Raw genomic sequence first — 23,388 nt, forward strand, 5'->3', positions numbered from 1 at the left:
CTCGTCGTAGACACACACACACACACACACACACAAACAGGACAAATCTGAAACATATATTGTCTATTTGTGTCAATCTCCTTTTCATTTTCCTTCCTCTCGAGTTTGTCAATGGAGCAACACACAAATAGTAAAAACCCACGCTCTCACAGTCTCACAAGCACGGAAAATCGAAATCACAAATCGGCTTAACTCTCCCTGACATGTCTGTGAATTAAGCCTTTCCGTTGCTCTCCCTTTTCCCATTATAAAGGCATTGTCAAACGCTGAATCAGTAACAGGTAGCCCACAGCTCCTGCTGCTTCCTTTTTACCTTTTCCTTTTTATTTCCTTCTCTCCCAGTTGTCTCCTTTGTGCCTCCCCCCCCCCTCCAGCTTTTCTGACTTTTTCATCCCTCCATTTGTCTTTTCTCTGATCGTCTTCAGCATGACCTCCGTCATCAGCTTTTTTCCTAAATAACTTTCCCGCGTCCTTCTGCAGCCTCGCTATTAATTCCCATATTCCGCCCTTTCTTTTGCGTTTAATCAAAACCAGCGGTGGAACGGCAGCAGATACTTTCCATCTGATTTTATTTCACTCTCGAAAAAAAAAGCTACATTACAGGCATTATAATTTTTATTAACACTGACTTTTTGGATTTTAACGCAATACACATGGTTGGTTTATGAAAGCTGGCCCGTTAATGTGAAGCAATAAATACCCAGAAACATGCGAAGTATTTAAATGTATCCTGTCACGTAACTAATGTCACATCAAGCATGGAGCTGGTGAGGTAAAAGCCAGTTTTTTCTATAAAAATCACTTCAGTGGTTTTTACACATCATTTTATTCAAATTGCTTTACTTTCTTTGGTTGCAATGAGACAAAAGCGACTGTTTTTCTACACGTTGTGGCTCCTACATTATGATAGAAATTGAGTTACCTCCAGTAGCTTTTGTTTACAGTTGCCATTTTTTGAGAACATTAATAAAGAAACAGCCACTCTTGGGAACTACCTCTAAACCAATAAAACCGATGCTGAGGCATACTATGCAGACAGTTTTATTTATCACCCCTTTCTACATACTTTGTTTTCCAATAGTATGACTTTCTTATGATCCTTTTAAAAGGCTTATTGTTCAGCAGTTCTTCTGGCAATTCTTTTTTTTCTATTAATGCTGTGCTGGAGGCTTGAGTTGTTCATATTTCTTTCATATTTTTGCCTTGATTTTACGGAAGATAAATGGACATTTTAAGGATTTTTAATGATGGTATGTTAAAGCAGTCAAAAAATAAGATCATAATCTCAAGCAAACCCAAATACTTAAACACAAGGCAACTGGATTTCTTCTCTTCTTTATTCAAAACGTTACACAATTCATCCAAAAGGTAAAATAAATTTTGTTTGCGTCCTTGGGTAGGACGCTTTTGGGTGGGAATTTAAGCATCCTTACAAATCAAGGGTAGAAGTTATATAGCTCTCTCTCTCTCTCTCTCTCTTTCTCTCTCTCTCTCTCTCTATTGAACCACTCAGGATTGTCTTGACCTGTTAGTTATTTAAAAAAAAAAAAAATCAGATTGGCAAAATTTCTCCTGTAAACGAGGAATACCATAAATCATCAACTAAATTCTGAAAGATTTCAAAGTTGAGGCAGTTAGATGGGAAATAGTTTCTCTATTGGATAGAATAAGAACAGACGATGGCAACAAAAAGGTTTTCGAGCGGAGTCAAACCCATGTTAACGCTTTTTCTACGTGTTTTTTTTTTGTATTTCTAAGCAGAAATGTTTATTCTATGGTAAATCAGATTTTTACATTTTCAGACGGTTTGGCATAGTAGTAATTATTCAGGTTTACGAGAATACTGCCTGGTGCGTATTGTGTCGTCTGCCAATTGACAGCTGGGCAGAGCTCCAGACCCCTGCAGCCCTCTGCAGGATAAAGAGACTGAGGATAATGGATGAAAGAAAGTTAGTACCCCCCCCCCCCTTTCTCTCTCTCCGACATAGTATTCCAACAGCTACTAGCGTTTGCTGGGTCGTAATACATAGAAAAAAAATCGTTGCTACCTACAGTAGAATAGTATGTGCAGTAGAACCAGTTGCAAAACAATTATTTGTGAAATATTTAATATAATTGGTTGTATTTTAAAGAAAAAAACAATGTATTATTGAAAACATGTTTAATTTAATATCTTTTTGATACTCACCAAAATGTGGTTGATTACAAGAGTAGGTAGGTAGGTAGGTAGGTAGGTAGGTAGGTAGGTAGGTAGGTAAAAAGGTGGGTGCTGGAATATTTCTGAGCTGATTTTGCCTGCCAACCAATTTTTTTACATTTCATTAGATGTTGTGGTGCTACTGGTCTCCATTCATTGTGATCACCACTGGAAAGGGTGCAAAGAGAAGGAACGAGGGGGAAAGTAGGCAGCAAAGCTCCTGAAGTGGAGAGTCAAACTCCAAGCATCTGCATTGTGGACGAATAGCCTTTATTTATGGGGTTCTGGTTCCTGAAACTGCTTGAAACATACCACAAGGGCAGAGAAACACACAACAGATGCATATCAGCTCAAACCATCCATATTTATCTGCTAAGCATGGTGGTGGAGGGGGTGATGATTTGGGTTTGTTTTGCAGCCAAAAGACATGAGGTCCTCCATATACTAAAATGCTCTGTGCAACAGAAAAACCATCACAAAACAGCAGCAAATCTCCTCATCCTTCAGTAACTGAAGACTGAGTTTTGGGTGTAGGCAATACTGTGAAAATGCTGTTTCTGTTAAAATATTAATTGTAAAAAAAAAAAAAAACTGCAACATTAGTTTTAGTCTTAAGTTCAAAACGTTGAAATTAGGGGGGAAATAAGAAATTTAGATAAGCGTTTGTTCCGATAATGAAGTTTTAACGATGCCTGATTTATATCTTTCCCAGCTAATAATTTCCAACTTATTTCATTTCATGAGTAAGAAAAAAAACATTCCCACTCCTCTGATCTCAGCTCTCCAACCCAGCGCTTTTAATATTTTTGCCGTTGTGACTCCAAGAGGGTATCACAGGAAGGTTTTGCATGCTGAGCTGGAGAGGGAGAGGGAGACTGAGGAAGAGGAGGAGCAGGAAGGAAAGCGCGTCAGCTGGCTGTGTTGTGAATGCAGGGTGTAGACAAGCAGAGCGATTCTGACAGGCTGTGTCTGCACAGTTTGTTCTCCAATAGGCCCACACATAGTCACCAGTGGGGTGCACAGACGCACACTCGCACAAACACGCACCATCGAGCTGAACGCTCACGCACTCGCAGACGCTGTCAGTCAAGCTGCACACAGTGTGCTGCAGACTTATCAGCACACAGGCCCATTTATAGTACAGGCACACACGTAGACAAAGTGGGAAGAGAGGCGAGTGGAACAGCGGAAAAGGACTGGTTCTTGAATGCGCTCGTGCCAGAGCTTCGGTTCTGGGGAAATGGAGCTATCATGACAGGGGATGAAAGAGCAACAATGGTTTCATCACTTTCCCTCATATATCCCTGCGTCGTGAAAAAAGAAGCTTCCAGCGGTCTCGTCCGCCCATTAGGGGGAAAACATGATGTGCATTATACCAAGAAGGGGATGCTGAAGAGTGAGCGCGTGAGAGGCAGTGAGAACAGCCAGAGAGGAAGAGCAAACCCTCAGCGTCGCAACGTTGACCACAGATATGGATGATTCTGAGGGGACTAAAGGTGGCTCTATTGATCTCAAAATGTACCTGCGGTCTGTTACTGCTTATCAATACTGTCCCCTTTTATTTGGTCTCATCCGCCTGAAGCCTCTGCACAGACACGTGTTCTTTTTCGGTTTTAAAATTACCAATAAACCCTTTTAAATGACTAAAAAAAAACATCAAACTAATGATGTCATTTATTTTATTTATTTATTTTACAAATTACCTAACCAGGATGAAAACTTAAGCTTTATGGTCGTATTTAGGAACGTTCTCTGCCCAAAGTGACAGTAACTCAAAACAACAAGAATATCCATATACACATAACAATACCCATTATAAAACAAAAATGTCATTGTAAATACAAAAGATACACCCAAAGGTTTGAATATCAACATTTTTAAAAGTTATTTAAGCTAATTTACAAACAGCTAATCTCAGAAATTATACCAATTATACCATGAAACGTCTAAACATTGTCTTGACAAACTCTGTATTAGCCTTTGACAGAGTTAACTATAACACGTTACGTGACTGAATCTGGTAACTTCTAGTACTGTTTTAAAGGATTCATAGAAGAAAAGAAAGATTGCCAAGACAGCTGCGTAAATTTCAAACTTCCTTTGATCTGTTTGCAAGCAAATAAGAATTTCCAATGGACGAAAAAAAAATTGTTGTGACAAAAAAAATGTCAGCGCTGCAAAGATCCAGTCATCTAAATTGCATCAAGCAGATAAATAAAAGTAGCAGATACAAGTCTTTGCTTTAAAAGAGGAGCAAAAAAATTTGTTTTAGCTTAATCAGTGCTTGATGCAAGACTTGAAGGTGAGAGAATCTTAATTAAAGATTTCCAGATATTAGTGTGCGGACAGTACTCAATCACCATGACAGGTGGAAGGTTAAAAGACTCTAGGCTTTAGAGCGGGGGAACAACATAGGTGTTCCTCCTACAGTATTCAAATCTAAACGTGAATTGAACAAAGTCCACTGGACTGTTTTAAACGGTTTTGAAACTCGCAAAGTAACTGACAAGGTCTGCATCCAGCAGAATACATCCTAGTATCATCGGCATAGAAATAGGCATTAGATGCTCTCAACTGATCGAGATGGTTGATGGATAAAATGGGCCCAGAGTTGATCCATGGGGAACCGTTACCTGCATGAAGAAAGCTGGAAGTGTCATGAATGGTGTGGAGCAGAACCCAGAATTCAGCCAAAACAAGGTTTCCTTTTGCTGGATTTATTGAAGCGTAAAATGAACAAAAACCACATCCAAAAAAGTGGGTAAGGCAGACATCCAATACACTGACAGGAACATAACTGGGCAGAATAAACAGAAGCAGGTTAACCAAAAACAGGATCAAGGTGCTGGGCTCTTACCAAAACAAACGAGGAGGCACAAACGCGTTGGCATGAAGTGTGATGAACCGACGGGGAGCAGAGAACTAAGGCAGGTTTAAATAGGCTGATAGAACAGGTGAGTGGAGGGAAACTAATCAAGGACAGGTGGGAGTGATTAAGGGAGCAGACAGGACACTAGAAAATAACCCTAAGACAAAACCAAACAAACCAAGCACAGAACTAAAAGTAAAGATAAAACAGGGACCAGATAACTAACACAATAAAGGGCTAAACTAGAATCCAAAAACGGAAATAAATCCAAGGGCGAAAAGAGCTACTTTAACCAAATAATAAACATAAACCAGAACAGAACGTGACAGGAAGAGATCCCTTGAGCTTTCATGTACTGATTTCTGGTGGTTTTCAAAGCACAACCTGTCCAATGCTGATGAGGTTTTTGCTGTGATGTGATCCATGTGTCAGATGGGTCCGTGAAAATGGGTACAGAGTGCTGTTTGCTGTTAATGGCCCAATTAAATTAAGTACCTTTAAGGCTGCTGGGGTTGCTGTTTTTGGTAAAGCCAAACCAGATAGCAACAATGTTCAGATACTCATTTTCTTGACCTGTTTAGAAGAGTTTTAAATATTTCAATGAGAACAGACGATTTCTATTTAGGGCTGCAACTTTTAGGTCTGCAAGTTGACCCCTAACTAATGGAGATTTCTGGATGTTTGGAATCGTATTTGTGTGCAGAGAGGTTAAACATTTGCCGTACGTAGTTCCACAAAATCAGGTGCCAGATTTAAACGCTGTGGCTCAAAACGATCAGGACCGGCGGATTTTCTGATGTGCAAAAAATGTTGACGGGTCAAGTTGGAGAGGAAATGAATCGGTCCTGATGTTTTTCTTCTTATACTGATCGTTTCCCCTCTTTCTTCAGGGTGCAGTGATCACACCAGCCATGGACCACACTATGTCCATGCAGCCTGCCAGCATGATGGGCCCTCTCGCCCAGCAGATGAACCATCTGTCCCTGGGCACCACAGGAAGTGTGAGTACACCACATCGCGCCACCTTGAATCGCACAAAAACGTCTCACAAACGAACTTCTGAGCCCACAGGAAAACCCTGATGCACCAGGAGCATTTCAGTTGTTGTTATGTGCTCACAGCAGTAAGAAGAGTTTATAGCGGACTTTGCTGTTCAATTGATGAAGAGACAACTTGGACGCTCATAAGTGTTCTCCTAAAGGCAGGCTGATGACACTTTTTGTCTTATTGCTTTGTCAAATATTGCAGTTTCCTTCAGTAATCACTTTAAGTTCAGTCATCATTTGCATATTGTGTAGCACGATTAAAAGTTAGAGTTAGGCTAAAAAACACATTTCTGTGTTGAGCGTTGTGGAGCGGTGGCTCTGCTCTGCGTTCCCTCCAGATGACCTTGTTTTTAAGGTTGAGTCCAGCCAGCCACAGTACGGGGGACTCGAAGTTCAGCCAACCCAACCTGATTCAATTTGATCTAAAGGAGTAGTATGCAGTCTTCTACAAGGCCCCCACCAAGATGATGAGGCTCCTCACCACACTGCGCTCAGCCAGTTTAGGAAGGGCGCTCATTTTGGCAGGTTTATATCCAGAATCTGATTCTTTCAGACATGAGCTATATCTCATAAACAAAGGTACAAATGAGAACTCAGCTCTTGACCATAAGGAAAAAGAGCAGAACCCACATTACTGAAGGAGTGTCCGAACCAGTGTGTCCCTCCCATGCACACCATTTTAGTGGTTACTTCTTTCTAAAACATCATATAAGAATTTAAAGTAACTAAGGTCCTAATTCAGTAAACCATATAAGGAAGCATATAAGAGCAATTTTGAATATAAAAAGTTTTATATGTTTTGATAATGTTCAGTGGCGGCTTGTCAAAATTGCAGGAAAAAAAGACACAATAAACGTAAATCATGAAATAAAAAGTAATTATTATATCTGTTCCCATATAAAAAGCGTCTGACTTTAGATTTTTTTAGCGTTCCCTTTCCATTTTGGGTTTATTTGAGTGTATTTTTTCATGCAGGCGCCTTAATTTGAATGTTTCAATGGTGTGAGGCGGTGAACAAATGAGAATGTACGTCCTAAAGCTTTCAGCTTCCATGTGACTTCATGCTGCTCTCTAATTGGTTACTTGAAAATTTTCCTCGGGGACGCAGCTGTCTATTTGGTGTCATTTGTCAAAGACGCTCCTGGTAGCCAGGACCGGATTATCCATGAGGGCCAGTGGGCCAGTGCCCAGGGGCACCAACCATGGGGGGGCACCACATGACACATGCTTTAAAAATATATTTTTCATAAATTGTTATATTATTTCCTTGAAATTGTTGAAAGACCATGCATTATTCGTTTTGTGAACACTGATGTCACAATAATAAGATTTTTTTTATTTCAACATTTTAAAATGAGATATTTGAATATTGCTCACTGCTCATATGCCTACATGTAGTTGTGTAAGTTAGTAAATAGTAAATTACATTATAGAAAAATGTTTTTGACCGAAGGACAGCACGGGTAAGGAGGGGTGCCTTTGAGGTATAGTGCCCAGGGGCACCACATTGTCTTAATACGGGCCTGCTGGTAGCTTTAGATGCGAAGGCGCAAATGTCTCTCAAACATACGGATGGTAATGAAAGAGTCAGACTACAGCAACGACAGGGCAGGATAGCATGGAAAAGGCTGTTATTTATTTATATAAAGTAATAATTTCACAAGGATTTTGCTCAAAGATTTTGGATTTTGCTCCAAGAGTAAAATCCCCCCCATAAAATCCTCCCTCAAAAAGAAAAGGGAACACAATATGCCATCACTGAGTCAGTCTGAGCATCAAAAGCTACTAAACATGTAATCCTGAATAACTCCTAAAGTACAGCATCAGATAAACCTGTGACATGCTACACCACGGCATCATTTTTAATAAACGCTCTAAGAGGCAGATTGTGTAAGACTAACCAGACTCTTCCTGCTTTATTAGAAATTACTACAGCAGCAGCTGCCAGGAGCAGCTAATGAAATGCATTTCGGTGTTTGATTATCAGCGAGTGTGACCAACGCTGCACAAACCGCACTGCCGGGATTAAGTTAGAGCGACTAATTCTGAGGCGTTTTATCTCGGAAAACATTTCTAATTCGGTTCAGAAACCAGAAACCGAGTTAAGACGTGGTTTTAACGTTTCCTCTGAGAAAAGCCCAGCGGTCTTAGACTGTCGCCACATGTTCTCAGCCATAAAGCCATCATATTATTTCGTTTTAAACCGCCTGCATACACCGGGGGGATACCGAGAACGCGTATTTCCTCGCTAATCTTTGACATTAAACAGATTTCCTGCGGAGCTTACTCCTCTGCTCTCCACCTTTTTTCACTTTCACCCTTTGATTTACGTTTTTTTTTTTCTTCCTCCTGACACTTTCTAAATCACGCGTTAAACTTATCTCTCCGTCAGTAGCTCCTAACGTGCTCATTCACTTGCCGTACAGTTGCCGTCCCCACACCGCGAGCCCCCCCCGCCCTCCGCCCACCGCCCACGCATTTCAGGATCAAGTGGACTTAGAGGTGTCACAGCGCTCTGAGGCCCGACTGTCGGCCCTAACCCCGCTGCCCGGGGGCAGACAAGCAGACGGCTTTGCCGCGGCGCTGCGTTTGATCTCTCTGTGTGAGTTTGATTGAAACAGTGCTGTGTTGTACAGTTACCCATGTGTTTTCAGGTGAGCTGTCAGCGGCTGTGACGAAATGTTGGATCTGTCAGGGAGCCCGCCCTCTTCCTAATCTGCCCCAGCTGTGCTAACAGACAGGATTAGAGACGGGCTAATCTATGATGATGGCTTCTGATATCTGATTGGTTCTATCATAGGAGAAAGTGGGTGAAGGCATTTTTTCCTCCTTTTCCCATGTCTGGTTTACCTACCCCTGCCCCCCCCCCCCCTCCTCACTGCAAAAAGAGAACTAAAAATAAGTAAAATTTGCTTGAAATGAATGTATTTGCCCTTGATTTGAGCAGGTAAATACGATTATTTGCCAATGGAATAAGATCTTTGCACTTAAAATAGGAAAAATTCATCTCCATCATCTTATTTCAAGTGCAGTATATCTAATTATCTTATTTTAGGGGTAGAAATACTCATTCCATTGGCAAATAATGTCATTTACCTGCTCAAATCAAGGGCAAATACACTAACTTTAAGAACATTTTACTTATTTTTAGTTCTCTTTTTGCAGTGCTCCTTTCTGCCTGCTTAGCTTTCCCGAGGCACTGTACTGCGTAGAGGAACTCCTCCGCGGCCGAGCGGCTCACACAGCATGCCACACTTGATCATCAATGGAGATTGAGACGTGTTTCCCGTAAGGTTGACTCTTAAGCCAGATGTGAAAGGCCTTTCATTCGGCGTAATTGCTAAAGCCTGTTGAAGGGGCTTAGAACCCAGGATGTGCAACTATCCGTGCAGCAGACCGGACCTGACGGCACATATTCTTCAAGCGCATTCCTCAGATGCACATGTGGCGGTGGACGGGGCTTGTTTTGATGGCCGCCACGGGTCACGTGACTCTGCCCACGGCCGCAGCAGAGCACCTGCAGTGAGTAATGTCTCCAGAGTCAACAACTTACCCAGGCTGGCTCTGGCAGGAGAAGCCACACCTCAGGAAAGAAAAAGAAAAAAAAAAAAAACTTGGCTGTTCCTCGGCTTGCTGCGGCTGTTTTTCCTTCCTTCCCCGCTCCAAAAAAAGAACCGAATGTTCTCCGTCCGCCCAGGCTGTGACACTCCGAAGGTGACCGTAGCTTTCCGAGAACGTCGTGGTATTTTGCAGTGTGGTTCTGGAGGAAAACTGTGCCTCATAACGAGGGAGCGTACATCGCCAGGCTCCTAACGGTCACTGCTCTGGAATTTTAGCCGCTTCTCAGGAAGAAAGTCGGGTGTCTTTTTGGCACAAACAACTTGATTACAGAATACGAAAGAACCTCAGGCTTTCTGTTTATGGATGGCCCGCATAAACATGCTATCCATGCTGTTCACTGATTTATGACACCATGTTTGGTGCATATTGCGCCGTTGCTGATTTATTTACAGTCTTTGAAGTCTCGGCGCTTAGCAGGAGTCTATCTGTCACGCCAGTGTGCGCCCGTTAGATGCTGTGCATGTGTGGAAGTGCATATGTTCCCATTGTCATTTCGTCACTGGCGTCTGCGTGCGTCGGCACGCCTGTCAGATTCTGCATCTGTGTGTGAACGGCTTGATGTTTGACATGACAAGAGGTGACCTTCCCTCTGTGCTCTTCATCCCATTCCCGTCATGGTGTGTACAATCCGAGTCCATGTTGACATGGCGACGGTGGTGACTGACAACCTGCGTCCCTGGAAGACGCACAAAGCAGTTTCTTGTTGTCTATCAGCCGCTCTCCTTGGTCCTTGGTGAACCAGGATAGTTGTCCACTTTGTTAACATTTAATTTCCAGTTAATGCATAAAAAGGGGGTTTTGTTGGACTAAAATAAAATAAAAATTCTGGTAAACATTACATAATTATTTGTTTTTAGCCCAACAAACATCTTTTTATGTGTTAACTGGAAATGAAATTAAGTGGGGAACTGCCCTGCTTTTTGAGTGAACTTTAAAGCAATGTTTTAAACTGGAACAACTCTCTCTTACATCGCCAACCTTTTTTATTTTTTGTTATGTTTAAAGAGCCAAGAATCATGATTCGTTTTTTCTTTTGTTTTCACTAACTGAGAAAGAAAGATGACAAATGTGGGGAGATAATCTCATGAACATTTCTAATCAGGATTATTTAGTTCAAATGTATTGTGGTCGTCAATTTTAGCACAGTTTATCATATTTGTTATAAAAAAATGTGCAAAAATGATAATTTCCACCAAAAAGTACTTTTATAATCTGACAAAAAGTATTTGACTCAAACTCCAAGTTTATGACTACACAGAACCAATTTCCCCCTGTCCTAATTTAACTAGACAAAAGCAGAGCCAAAAACTATCTATTGATAAACTAAGTACATACCAATATAAAATAAATTGGTTTAATGGGGAAAAAAAGCCAAGTTTTTCAATAAAAAGTTTTCCAACAAAATGTAATGTTTTTTGGAGTAGTTATAAAATTTATGTGTTTCGCAAAACTGCAATGGAAACAGTTTTTTTTGCATTATACAAGTCAACAACCAGTTGTTACCACTGCAGAAAAAGACGAAGAAGATGGCAGCAGTATTGAATCCGTAGCTCTTCTGTAAAATTGCCAACTACAATTTCCCAAAAATGCTGCTCACCCGCCCCCCAAGTACGAGGAGCTTGTTCGGCGCCTCAGCAAGACGCCGATGTGTCCTCTGATGGCTGATGATGAGCGCTAGTGTCGTGGCTAAAAAAAATGTGCATCTCATGTAAGTTTGTACATCCGTCAGCGGCACGTTTTTTAACGAGTTATCGCGTGAAAAACACTTAGTCACGTGATTTTAATTGCATTTCTTAGTTAATGGGAACACTGTGTTTTATTTTTACATTATTGACAGAATATCAGATTCAGAGTCTTTATTTTGAACCGACAAAGAAGAAAAATACATATAAATCATATAGAATACATATATTCCTACATGTATAACGAATGTACGGAACCCTAGAGGGGGCATCGCAAAATGTTTTGCATGTTGAGAGAATGTGCGCTCGTTTTACTACATTGTGCTCTCATTTAACTAAATTGTGCTCTCGTTTAACTACATTGTGCTCTCATTTAACTAAATTGTGCTCTCGTTTAACTATATTGTGCCCTCATTTGACTAAATCGTACGCTCGTTTTTACTAAATCGTGTGCACAATTTACTATATTGTGCTCTCGTTTTACTATAGTGTGAGCTCATTTTACTAAATTGAGCTCTCATTTTAAGCATAGTAAAACGAGGGCACAGTTTATTAAACGAGTGCACTATTTACTCAAAGGAGCGCACGATTTACTAAAACGAGGGCACAATTTATTAAAACGAGAGCACAATTTAGTGAACATGGTTACAGAACATTGTGTGCACGATCTACTTAAACGTGGCCACAATATGTAAAACGTGCACTCAACATTGTCTTGACACATGTAAACATGAGCACGTTATAGTATATTCGAGATCTCGATCTACAAAAACGCACCCACGAATAATTAAAACGTGTGCTCGAATAAATAGGCCTACAACGTGTTCACGTTTTATTAATTCGAGGGCTCAATTAAAGGAAACGTGCTCACAAATTATCACGACCTGAAAAAAAAATATCTCTTAAAGTGAGCTCTCCCAGGCTCCATACGAATGAAACTCAGAGTGTTGCAAATAAATAAATCAATAAACAAAAAAATAATGTTATTAAATCAACTAGGTGCATCGACAAAGGTCTGTGCACGCAGTTATATGTCTCCCATCACTGTGGACGACTTTTGGTTATCTCTTCTTCACAACTTTTCTTCAACACACGACCAGTTTCTGTCAGACAGATTAAGTCACTTGTGGCTCCAACTTACTTTGGTGTCCAAAGGAGTTGATGGTCGACTCGGGTCCTGAAGCTGCAAAACAAGCTCAAAGCATCGTTCGTCCTGTATGAGCCGCCTGTGCTGATAGGCTGTGTTTAGGGTTTCTCCGAGCACGGTGCTGTGCATTACAATCAACCGTCTGTTGTTTGGTTTCATCCGTCAAAAGAGACATTGTTGCAGAAGTCTCGTGGTTTGCTCAGATGCAGCTTTTTAAGCCTACGCCATGTGTTCTTTGTATGGTCAAGAAGTTTACCATCTGAGATGAAGCTCCTGGGCTCCTCCTAGTCTGACTCAGGGGTCAATTTGCTGGGACGTCCACTCTTGGGAAGATTGGCGGCTGACTTTAAGGTTTGCCGGCTGTAATTGCTTTTTCAAGTGTGTTGGTCTTTCCATCTTTGCTTTGTGTCAACACTCACCTGCATCAGGACCAGCAAACTGCCAAAACTCTGTCTCAAAATCTTAAATGGAGACGCACACGCTGGTGATCAGAGCAGCAGTGGCATTTGTTTTGCCGCACCTGGCTGCTGCTTTGTTTTTTAAAATCCTACCAGAGCAGCAAATGTGTGCTTTACTCTTTGGCTTTAACCTCGTTCAACACGTAATAAAACAGTGAAGCCTGTTGTTTGTTTTTGTGCACTTTGGTTTTGATTTAGATCATTTTACTCTTTTTTTTTTCCTGACTGTTTATTACATCGTGATACATAAAACCCTAGAAATGGAAGTGAGGTTCCACTTTCCTTATATCATTCCTGTCTGCATACTGAAGCTGGCATTGTGGTTGAATGTTACTTTTATTCAGAAGTTTAGTTGCTGCTTAGAGATGGAGACGCTGGGAGACAGACATTTAAAAGTTCTTAGTTCTTCCAACTTTTCTTAAGCTAAAATAAACTGGTGGTTGAGTGATTTTGAAAAAAAAACTTTAAAGAGTTAGTTTGTTGCTGTTTGCTTACAAAGATTAATATGTTTCTCATAAAACTGGCTGCTAGTATCTGACAATACCAGAAAATATAATCAGTGTTGGCGATTACCAAAGCCCAAAGAGGAGAATATTAGGTGTTTCTCAAAAGTAGTGGTTTGTATTTTCTTGCAAAAAGTCCCACAGTGTTAGACAAAAAAACAGCATGGATCAATAGTAATCAGAGCCTATCCCCCACGCTCCACTGCCACCAACGACCTACACTGAGAGACTCCAATATATTTAAAAAAGTATTCACACCTATTGAACTTTTCCATACTTTGTAAAGTTAAAGCTGCAAACTTTTACGTCAGTTTGTTTTTGTACAAAATCTGAAAAGCGTGCGTTTAGCTACAACCACACAGAGCCCACGCTTTGCAGAGCCTCTACCTGCTCTAGAGACTGAAGTCTTTGCACATTCTTCTTCACGAAGCAGCTCCATCTTAGTCAGGCTGAATAGAGAACATCTGTGAACAGTGACTTTCAAGTCTCGTTGCAGGATGAAAGTAAAATTCAGGTCTGGGCTTTGACCGGGCCAATTAACTGCGTGCTGTTTAAGATCTAAGTCGTTCCATTGTAGTTGTGACTGTACGTTAAGGGCTCTTGTCTTGTCCTAATTGTTTCATGGCCTCTACCAGATTTTACTCAGCTCTGTCGATTTCCAGGCACCTCTGACAAGCTCCTCGCTGCTGAAGAACGACGTTACCACGGCATGATTCTGCCACCACCAAGCGTCAGCGTGGGGGAGAGTGTGTTCAGTGGGATGTGCAGTGCCAACTTTCCACCGCACACAGCATATTGCATGTTGGCCATAAAGACCAGTTGTGGGTGGGGGGGAAAAAAAGTGATGGTGAATGATTTTCGGGAGGCTTTTTAGCCATGCTGCTGTGGCAAAACTGCAATTCAGTGGAAACGGCGAGCTAACGCTCCACTCACACTCCCTCTTCCTCCCCCGTTGCCACCAAACATAAATTGTCATCCAAGTGATGTTGGTGCAGAGCCCCGCGAACCACCGCGGCTACCGCGTATTTCAGTCTACCCTATGGATTTTCATCATAGCATTGCTGCATTGCGGTCTGAATTTACACTTGGAGTCATGAGCGTGTGTCATGGAGAGTGATGGCAGCGGGGAGGCTTAAGGAGTCTACTCACACCAGCCTCGTTAGGGAGCTATTCAAGCCTACCGTTCATCAAAAATACACACACGCCATCTGTTTCACTCCCGCGTGTGTTCGTGCACGAGCATACGTGTAAATGTATGTGACAAAAACGACATTTATCACCAATTAGGGATGCTTTATATTGCCCGAACTTGTCCCCCGACTGGACAAAGAAGGACTAGGAGAGCTGAAATTGGACAAAAAATGCATCCCCCTGACTTGCCACACAGGTGGCTGCACAAATATGCCTTCCTCAATATGCCATGTTAAATAGTTTAACTTGTGGTCCTGACAAAGGAAAAAATCTTATCTTGGTAAATTTACCCGCTAAATATAATCTGAAATCCTTCCCCAGTCCTGCAGAGAAAATATCACATTTCAAACGGACGTTTCCCCCATGACAGGGGGAATGTGATAATGGCTAATTATCTCTTACTTTCCTTCATTTGCTTTCATGCAGCCCTCGCAGGTGAGTTGACTGAATAAGTTAATGGGGAGGAGAGGCGAAGACCTCCAGTCCCGAGAAGAAATTGGTATGCATGGTTTTCATTCGATGGGGAGAAGGTCACTCCAACAATCTGATAGGCCCCCTTTGAGAAAGCGAAGGAGTAAGAAAGAGAGCGTGTCAGGAAGGTGAGGGAGGGGAGAAAAAAAGGAAGGAGACGATGTGATGTGTCAGGAGGTCTGGATGCGCCGCCTCACTCTGTCCTGGAGTGTGACAGCCCTGGAGGTGTGATAACCTTAAATTCACGTCCAAAGACCTGCGCGGTCACGCTCGCTGATGAACACAGACTAACATCCATCCTGGGGCATCCTCCCGCCTCGGCGTAGCAACGGTGGGGGGAGTTAATCACCCGTGTCCGTGGCCTTTAGCTGCTCTCATTAGCGGTGAGCGGTGGAGCCGTACCCGATCCATTAGCAACGCTGCCGGTAATGACACTCCACCAGCATCGGCGGGCCCGCAGCCAAAAAAAAGGGCCTCGCAGCCCGTTATAACCCCCCCTCCATTACCGCCTCCTGCTGCACATTGCCACCATGCAAAGAGGACAGAGAGGGGTGGGGGGGTGGGAGGAAAGAGAAAGAAAACAGATCGGACCTCCCTTTTCCCTCAGTCCGGAAGGCAGCAGGAAGACGGGGGGGGGGGGGGGGGGGGGAAGCTCCCTGGCGGTTGTTATCTCGGATCACATCCGTTGGCGCTCCACCACAACATTATCGTTTCAAGCCTCTTTGTCTTCGTCTGTCTTTGCTTCGCGCGGAAAAGAAGCAGGGGCCGCGGTGATGAATGTGCGGCGCATGCAGCTGCACACGAAACACGCCGATACGGAGGGTCGCATCGACGCCAACCGATGCTGATTAGAGCCGCTCTCATGTTACAGCTTTTCACCAGGATTCCGCATCGCACGTGAAAGGGCCCCCCCCCCTGCCAGTCGTGTAACCAAACCTGTGTCACGCCTGTAAAATGCCCGCCGTACAGAGGGCCTGTTAAAAGCCGAGGCAGGCGAGACTAAAGGAATGTAGGCCACAGGCATCAGACCTCCTGCTCTCCTTCACACATGCTTAATTCCCTTTAGACTCTATATTATTATATTTTTTTTGTTATCTCCTCAGCAGTTACCCAGCGTATTTGCTCGGCCTTTTGAAGTTGTGGCGGGACAGCAGGACATCTCCCCCTCCTCCTTTTCCTCTCCTTCCGTCGCACGCATTGTCTGATCCGCCACGCTCGCCTCGCGGCGCACTCGTATTCTCTCAGCGCCCTCTGAAGGATTCTCAGGGCGTAGCAGCGTGGGCTTTCCCTAATGGCTGTGGGAATAATCACGTCGAATGGGCGTTCCGGGGGAAGCATTAAAATCTGTTTTTGATGTCAGGAAAGCATTTCCGCTGCAGTGCGATTCTGGGATTTGTGATTTTTTTTTTTTTTTTTAATGAGTGTCTTAGGAATTTTCTTCTGAAAGGATTTTGTTTAACTACATGCACGTTTTTATTCTTCTTGTGTGTGTGTTTGTGTTTCAGTACATGACTGCTGCAGCTGCCGCCGCTGCGCCTATGCAAGGGACCTACATTCCCCAGTACACTCCTGTGCCTCCAACAGCCGTCCCTGTCGAAGTAAGACCCCCCCCCCCCCACACACACCCCCACGCATGCTTAACAAGTTTTGTTTTTTTTTAAACAAAGGATAACATAACATCACTGTGCAAAAGTGTTACACAATCTTTCAAATTTTACTGTATTATCAAAAAATGTGTGTAACAAACATTATTATCAATTGGGAAGTTAAAAGAAAAAGATACATGGTAGAAAAAAATTACAATTGAAAAGTGCCAGTCATGCAATTTTATTTACACAGACTCCCTTAAAATTTTCACCTAATTGGGAAACAGAGTCCACCTGTCTAGTTAATTTTTTTTTTTTTGACTTAGACTGCTTTATTTGTCATTTTGTATGCACAAAGTGCGTACAGAACGAAATTTCGTTTGCATACAGCTTGAAAACTCACAGTAAATTGCACTAATTTTCAGAGATAGAGATAGAGCTCTATCTATACTCTATCTCAGTATAAATAGAGCTGTTCTTTTAAGGCCTCAGAGGGTTGTTAGAAAATATTAGAGAACAAAAAGCATCAAGAACACTACCAAAAGCAGACGACGGATCAGGGATAAAGTTGTGGAAAGGTTTAAAGCAGATATATCTCGCAAGCTTTGAACTTCTCACAGAGCATTCTCCAGTCCATCCAGTCCGAAAGATGGAAAAAGTACGGCATGCTTGTAATCTTGCTTATCTTCAACGGGGTCAGGAAAGCTGATCAGGGTTGATGGAAAGATGGATGAAGCTCAATGTGGTTGGCAGACATAAACCCCAAAACTCTGCAGCTGTAATCGCAGAGAGATGTAGGGCCGCAAAGTACTGACTCAGTGGGGGCTGAGTATACTTTTCTCATTTTACTTTGAAATTTTAAAAACCATGTATCCTTTTTATCATCTACTTTGTAGATGTACACGCCACTTTCTGTTGGTCTATTGCATAAATTCCTGGTGACATTCATTTAAATGTTCATATAACACATGCTGGTGAAGATTCTCAGTCATCCAGGTCATGGTCATTCCAAAAAATGTAAAAAACAAAGCAACTGGACTTGTTTTCCGTAGTAGAAGACGTTTCGCTTCCTCTCCAGGAAGCTTTCTCAATTCAAAAAGTCTGGAGTAATGTGGAGTACCAAGCTTTATACTACTGCCTAACAAAGGCCTTGTAATGTCTTAAGCCATTACAAGGCCAGTTGCTTTGTTTTTTACTTTTTTTGGAACATATAACACATGTATATTTTCACACACACACATGGCCATCGAATGAAATGTGCTGAGATGTGATTATATTTCATCCAGGTGTCTTGCACCACCTGAAAATAGCAACAACAAAAAAAGTAAATCTGCAAGCAAAGCAGTGTGAGTCAGAAGTTTTATAGTATTTGGGAAAGGCGTTTGAAGTGCAGACTTCCTCACTTCCTAGGCGGCTGTCTGACGTCCTGGCAGGTTCGGGCAGTCCACTCTGAGAAATGATGAACGCGCCGAGATGGTAGGCAGGCGAGCAACGCGGGGGAGGGAAGCGGGCGAGCTGTCTGGCGGCTGACAGTGCGGTCATATTCAGATGGACTATCAGTCGTGTATCAGATGACAGGAGTTGAAGTGAGACACAGCGCCGGCGGAGCTGTCTCTCTCTCTCCCCCTTCAGCCGCTTCGAGCCGGTAGGTATCTGGAACATCCGTCAGCCGCAGAGGCCTGGTTAGCCCCCGCCAGCCACCGGACAATGACAGTTTCCCCTGACACATCCATTAGTCGCCCCTCTCTTCTTCTATTTTCTTCTTTTTTAGGTCCCCTCCCCTCCTCAGAAAGTCGCCGCCCTGCCTTTTGAAGGAGTGGTACAGAGAAGAGAGATGTAGTTGTAGCATAGCCCTCGGCACCCTCTTCCCATTTCATCCTCACCGCCGTCCTCTCTTTCCCAGCATCGCCGGCAGGGCGTAGATCACTGTATCGGCCGGTGTCTGCAGGGCTGATGTATAGACAGGACATCTTATCCTTGAGAGCTTGTTAAGGGTGATTGAGATGACTCGGTGATGGGGGCAATCAGTAACGCTAGACACCTACAAAGGGCTAAAAGCGTTGTTGTAATGGATTTAGAGCAGACAGCCATCTGAAAAGAAGTGGTTTCGCCCCAAACACAGACTCTTCCCACACACGAATGTCTATTAAACATAATTGTAAAAATGAATAATCACTTTTTTTTTACTAGCGATTTATTTCATAATTTCCTCGACAGGTACTTACCAGAACTTTACCGGAACGTGCAAGGTACTTTTCTGAACTTTACAGGTACTTTGAGACTTCCGGGATACTTTACCTGAAACCTTCCCGGAACTGACCAGGGGTGTCATTTATAAAGCATGCGTACACACAAAACAGGGCCTGAAACTTGTGTACGTCACTATTCACACAATAGTTTAAAAAATAAAACAACTCGTGGTTCTCACACCAACTCTGACCCAGGCGTAAGCTTATTTTGGAGACAGGAAATTGGCGATGCAGATGGTAAAATGGAAAATTGCAGCCAAATTGTAATCACAGCCTGACTTTATCATCAGCAACCCAAACTGCAGTGTTATGTAAAGTTATGGCTCACCAGCGCAAGCCTTTAAAATAAACAAATGAAAATGCCCATAAGCCCACTTAAATTTTAAGTCAAAGTCCGCAGCACATGTCATCAGCGTCTTCGACCATCACGTTCCTCTCCCTGATGATCACCGGGATGACGTGTCCCACAGATCAACAGATAAATCGTGACAAGGTGTGAGGCAATTACTTTAATTGCTGTAAATAGGGAAATACGCTTGTCTGTAATGCTGCAGCAGTGGATGCATTGGCACCGCTGGAAGAGCGTGCAAATGGGAGAATTATGAGGGAACGCGGTTTCAGGGATCAAAGATTTCCCGGCCAATGATGATGACTTGCTAATATGCCGCTATAGACTCCCAGCATTGCACTCAGCTATAACCTACAGGGGACAGCGGCTGACAGTGGCTTCACCGTTTAACAAGTTCTTTTAATGCGGACAGCATCTATGCTTTAATCTCTGATTTACGCATTTAATAAACGCATCACTGATTGTTTTTTCGCAATTTCTTTGCCTTTTCTTCATTGTTGGCATTTCACCATGAAAAAAAGGTTTTTAACACACATTAACATTCATTAGGTGCTTTGCATTGACCAGCTTTGAGCTTTACAGGAAATTGTGTGCTGGTGTTTGTGCGCAGGGTTTTTATAAATCAGAATCAGAACTTTTTTGCGTACAGCATTTTCTTTTTGTCCTTTTTTTTTGTTGTACGTACACTTTTAGTATGGATTCTGCGCAATGTTTCATAAATGAGACCCCAGGTACTTCCATAAAGTTTACTGTGTACATTTGTTGAGACTTTCCTTTATTTTAGAGCACACCATGTATCGCTAGATACCCGCTGAGTACCATCCCTGAAATGTTCCCTGATGCAGCACCTTCCTGGACTGGTATAAGAACCTGCACCTGCATGTAAAAAGTACAAGTGCAAATGTTTGGAAGAAAGTACCTGGTAAATTCCAGAAAGAACCTTAGCACTTAGAGAGTTTTGGCAAAGCAACCTGTCAAAATACAACTCATAATACATCCCAGACACTAAAAGAACCCACAAAGTTTCATTAGAGTTCCAGAGATCTAGCCGGTAAATTCCAGAAAGTACCTTGTAGGGTCTGGGGAAGTATCAGGTAACTTCTAGCTATGTACCGAGTGGGTTATAGAGAAGTACCTGGTGAATTCTGGAACGTACTGAGTAGCAGAAGGTTGCCTGTTGCTGTTACTCAGTGGTCTTATTCTAAGCCAAGACATTTCCTCTCCCTACTGTCTGTTCCAGGGAGTGGTGACAGATGCCTCACCCCAGACCGTGGCTCCTTCATCACAGGAGGTGGCTGGCCAGCAGCAACAGATCCAGGTGGACAGCGCCGATCATGTTTCTGCTTACTCATACCAGTCCAAGTGAGTAAGTGAGACAACCAAGGGGGGACAGATTTTCTCGACCTTTACAGCTGAAGTCACTTGGTTACTCATCGTGCTTAAAGATTTTAAGCATCAATGCCAGACATTTTACATAGCTGACATTAAGCTGTTATTGTAGCATGAACATGGCATCTCTTTAACAGCCCTTGCCAGATGTTGACAAAACATGGGCATGAGAATAAAAAGGCTCTTAAACTTTATTATTTGAGCTTTTATTTTAACCTGTCATTTTCAGGAGGGAATGGTGATAAAACTTCAACAGTGCAAAATAATAAGAATAATAAGAATTAGGTGAACAGGTTGGAATGTACGGGGGTATTTTTTTCCAGGGTCAAAATTCTACATGCAAAGCCATATTCGCAAGTGTGCAAAATTGTTAGTACCCCTGGTTTAGTGAAAGAAAAACCCACCATGGTCACAGAAATAATAAAAATCCTTTGAAAATGAACAAACGAAAGTTAGACATTGCTTTTCAACCATGGTTCAACAGAATGATTCTAAAAAAAAATAAACTCATGAAACAGGCCTGGACAAAAATTATGGTACCCTTAGAAAAGACTGAAACTAATGTGACCAAAGGGACGTGTTAAATCAAGGTGAGTCCACTAATTAGCATCACAGGGGTCTACCATCTTGTAATCAGTCACTGGGCCTATGTATAGGGCTACAGGCAGTCGCTGTGCTGTTTTGTGACATGGTGTGTACCACACTCAACGTGGACCAGAGAAGGCGAAGTAATGCGTTGTCTCGGGAGATTAGAATGAAAGTGATAGACAAGCATGTTAAAGGCAAAGGCTATAAGACCATCTCCAAGCAGCTTGATGTTCCTGTGACTACAGTTGCACATATTATTCAGAAATATCCGTGGGACTGTAGCCAAACTCCCTGGATGTGGCTGCAGGAGGAAAATTTATGACAAATCAAAGAGAAGGATAATACAAATGGTAACAAAACTTCTAAAGAGATTGAAGGTGAACGTCAAGCTCAAGGAACATCAGAGTCAGATCACACCATCCGTCGCTGTTTGAGCCAAAGTGGACTTCATGGGAGACGACCAAGGAGGACACCATCGTTAAAAACAATGGAGTTTGCCAAACTACATGTTGACAAGCCACAAAGCTTCTGGGAGAATGTCCTATGAACAGATGAGACAAAACTGGAACTTTTTGCCAAGGCACATCAGCTCCATGTTCACAGATGGGAAAATTGAAGCATATCAAGAAAAGAACACTGTCCCTACTGTGGAACATGGAGGAGGCTCTGTTATGCTCTGGGGCTGATTTGCTTCATGTGGCACAGGGTGAATCCCTGCAGGGTTCAATGAAATCCCAAGACTATCAAGGGATTCTGGCAGAAAGCGTGGTCTAAGTTGCAGGTCATGGGTCTTACAACAGGATAATGACCAAAAACACACAGCTAAACCCACCCAAGAATGGCTAAGAGGAAAACATTGGACTATTCTGAAACTGGCCTTCTAAATGATATTGAGCATCTTCGCAAGAAGTAAACATGCCGTTTGGAAAGGGCACCCTTCAACCTGAGACAACTGGAGCAGTTTGCTCATGAGGAGTGGGCCAGAATACCCACTGAATGGTGCAGAAGTATCATTGACGGTTACAGGAATTGTTTGATTGCAGTGATCGCCTCAAAAGGTTGTGCAACAAAATATAAAGTTAAGGGTACCATAATTTTTGTCCAGGCCTGTTTCATGGGATTATTTTTTTAAATCATTCTGTTGAAGCATGGTTGAAAAGCAATGTCTGAGTTTCATTTGTTGATTTTCACAGAATTTTTATTTATTATTACTTTTGTCATATTCAAGTTATTTCTGTGACGATTGTGGGTTTTTCTTTAATCAAATGAGTGGTACCATAATTTCTGTCCACGTGTGTATCACAATAGGTCTACATATGGATAGATGGATATGGATAATCATGTTATCTATTTGCATTATTTATTTTTTTCTATTTTTCACTTTGTCCCCTCTGCATTGCCATACACCTTTTTGTTTGCTAGCAGTGGAGAACAAGAAAGACAAGCTGTTAAATGAACAATAAGTTGTTAGCAGATGGTGCTTTGGACAAAACCAAAGTAATTTGGGTGCTTTGCAAAGTTGAATTTAATTACCACCGAAGCAGTTCATCACTTATACATCACCTGAAGGCGGAGCACCCTTGTGTGGCAGCAACGTTGGAGGAAGGAGGTCCAAAACTAGTTTTATACTGAATAAAGCAGGCTAATATGCGGCTTTTAGAACGCTCATCCCAAAGCCCAGTTACATCCTTGTGCATCTCCTTTTTGTTTCAGTAACAAACACAAACCCTTTGGGAAATAAAGCATCCTCCTACACATTTCACACTGAAGCTTTCACAATTTGATCACCAGATAAACCAGACTGCCGCTGAAGTTTTTCGGACCTGTGAAAGAATTGTTGCAGCTTCGGCGATGCTGCTCTCCCATGCCTGGAATACCTCTCACATCCTCCACTGCTACAGAATTGATGCAGCTGCTCGTCATATTAGACTATTTACACAGCAATAACCTTACCTAATCGCAGGCTACGCCATACTGTCTGCACTGAGTGTCCACTCACATCGGCATGCTGAATGCTAAATGATGCGTTGCCCCAACTCTCT

At 42.4% G+C, this 23,388-nt stretch overlaps 1 protein-coding gene across 7 annotated transcripts in view; it reads left to right on the top strand.

The window, feature by feature from the left end:
* The window catches only part of rbms3 (RNA binding motif, single stranded interacting protein), a 434,538-nt gene that overhangs the window by 408,978 nt on the left and 2,172 nt on the right, over positions 1 to 23,388 (top strand). For 6 of the 7 annotated variants that reach the window (XM_036145333.1, XM_036145331.1, XM_036145337.1 and 3 more), the window contains 3 exons: positions 5,957 to 6,067; positions 16,691 to 16,783; positions 20,610 to 20,731. In XM_036145333.1, the coding sequence (XP_036001226.1) occupies positions 5,957 to 6,067; positions 16,691 to 16,783; positions 20,610 to 20,731 (326 nt within the window). Of the gene's footprint in view, positions 1 to 5,956; positions 6,068 to 16,690; positions 16,784 to 20,609; positions 20,736 to 23,388 lie in introns of those variants that run through there. The other variant, XM_036145335.1, reaches the window with a different exon arrangement.

The sequence above is a fragment of the Fundulus heteroclitus genome, chromosome 13 (genome assembly GCF_011125445.2).
Source record: "Fundulus heteroclitus isolate FHET01 chromosome 13, MU-UCD_Fhet_4.1, whole genome shotgun sequence".
In the NCBI taxonomy this organism is placed as follows: Eukaryota; Metazoa; Chordata; class Actinopteri; order Cyprinodontiformes; family Fundulidae; genus Fundulus; species Fundulus heteroclitus.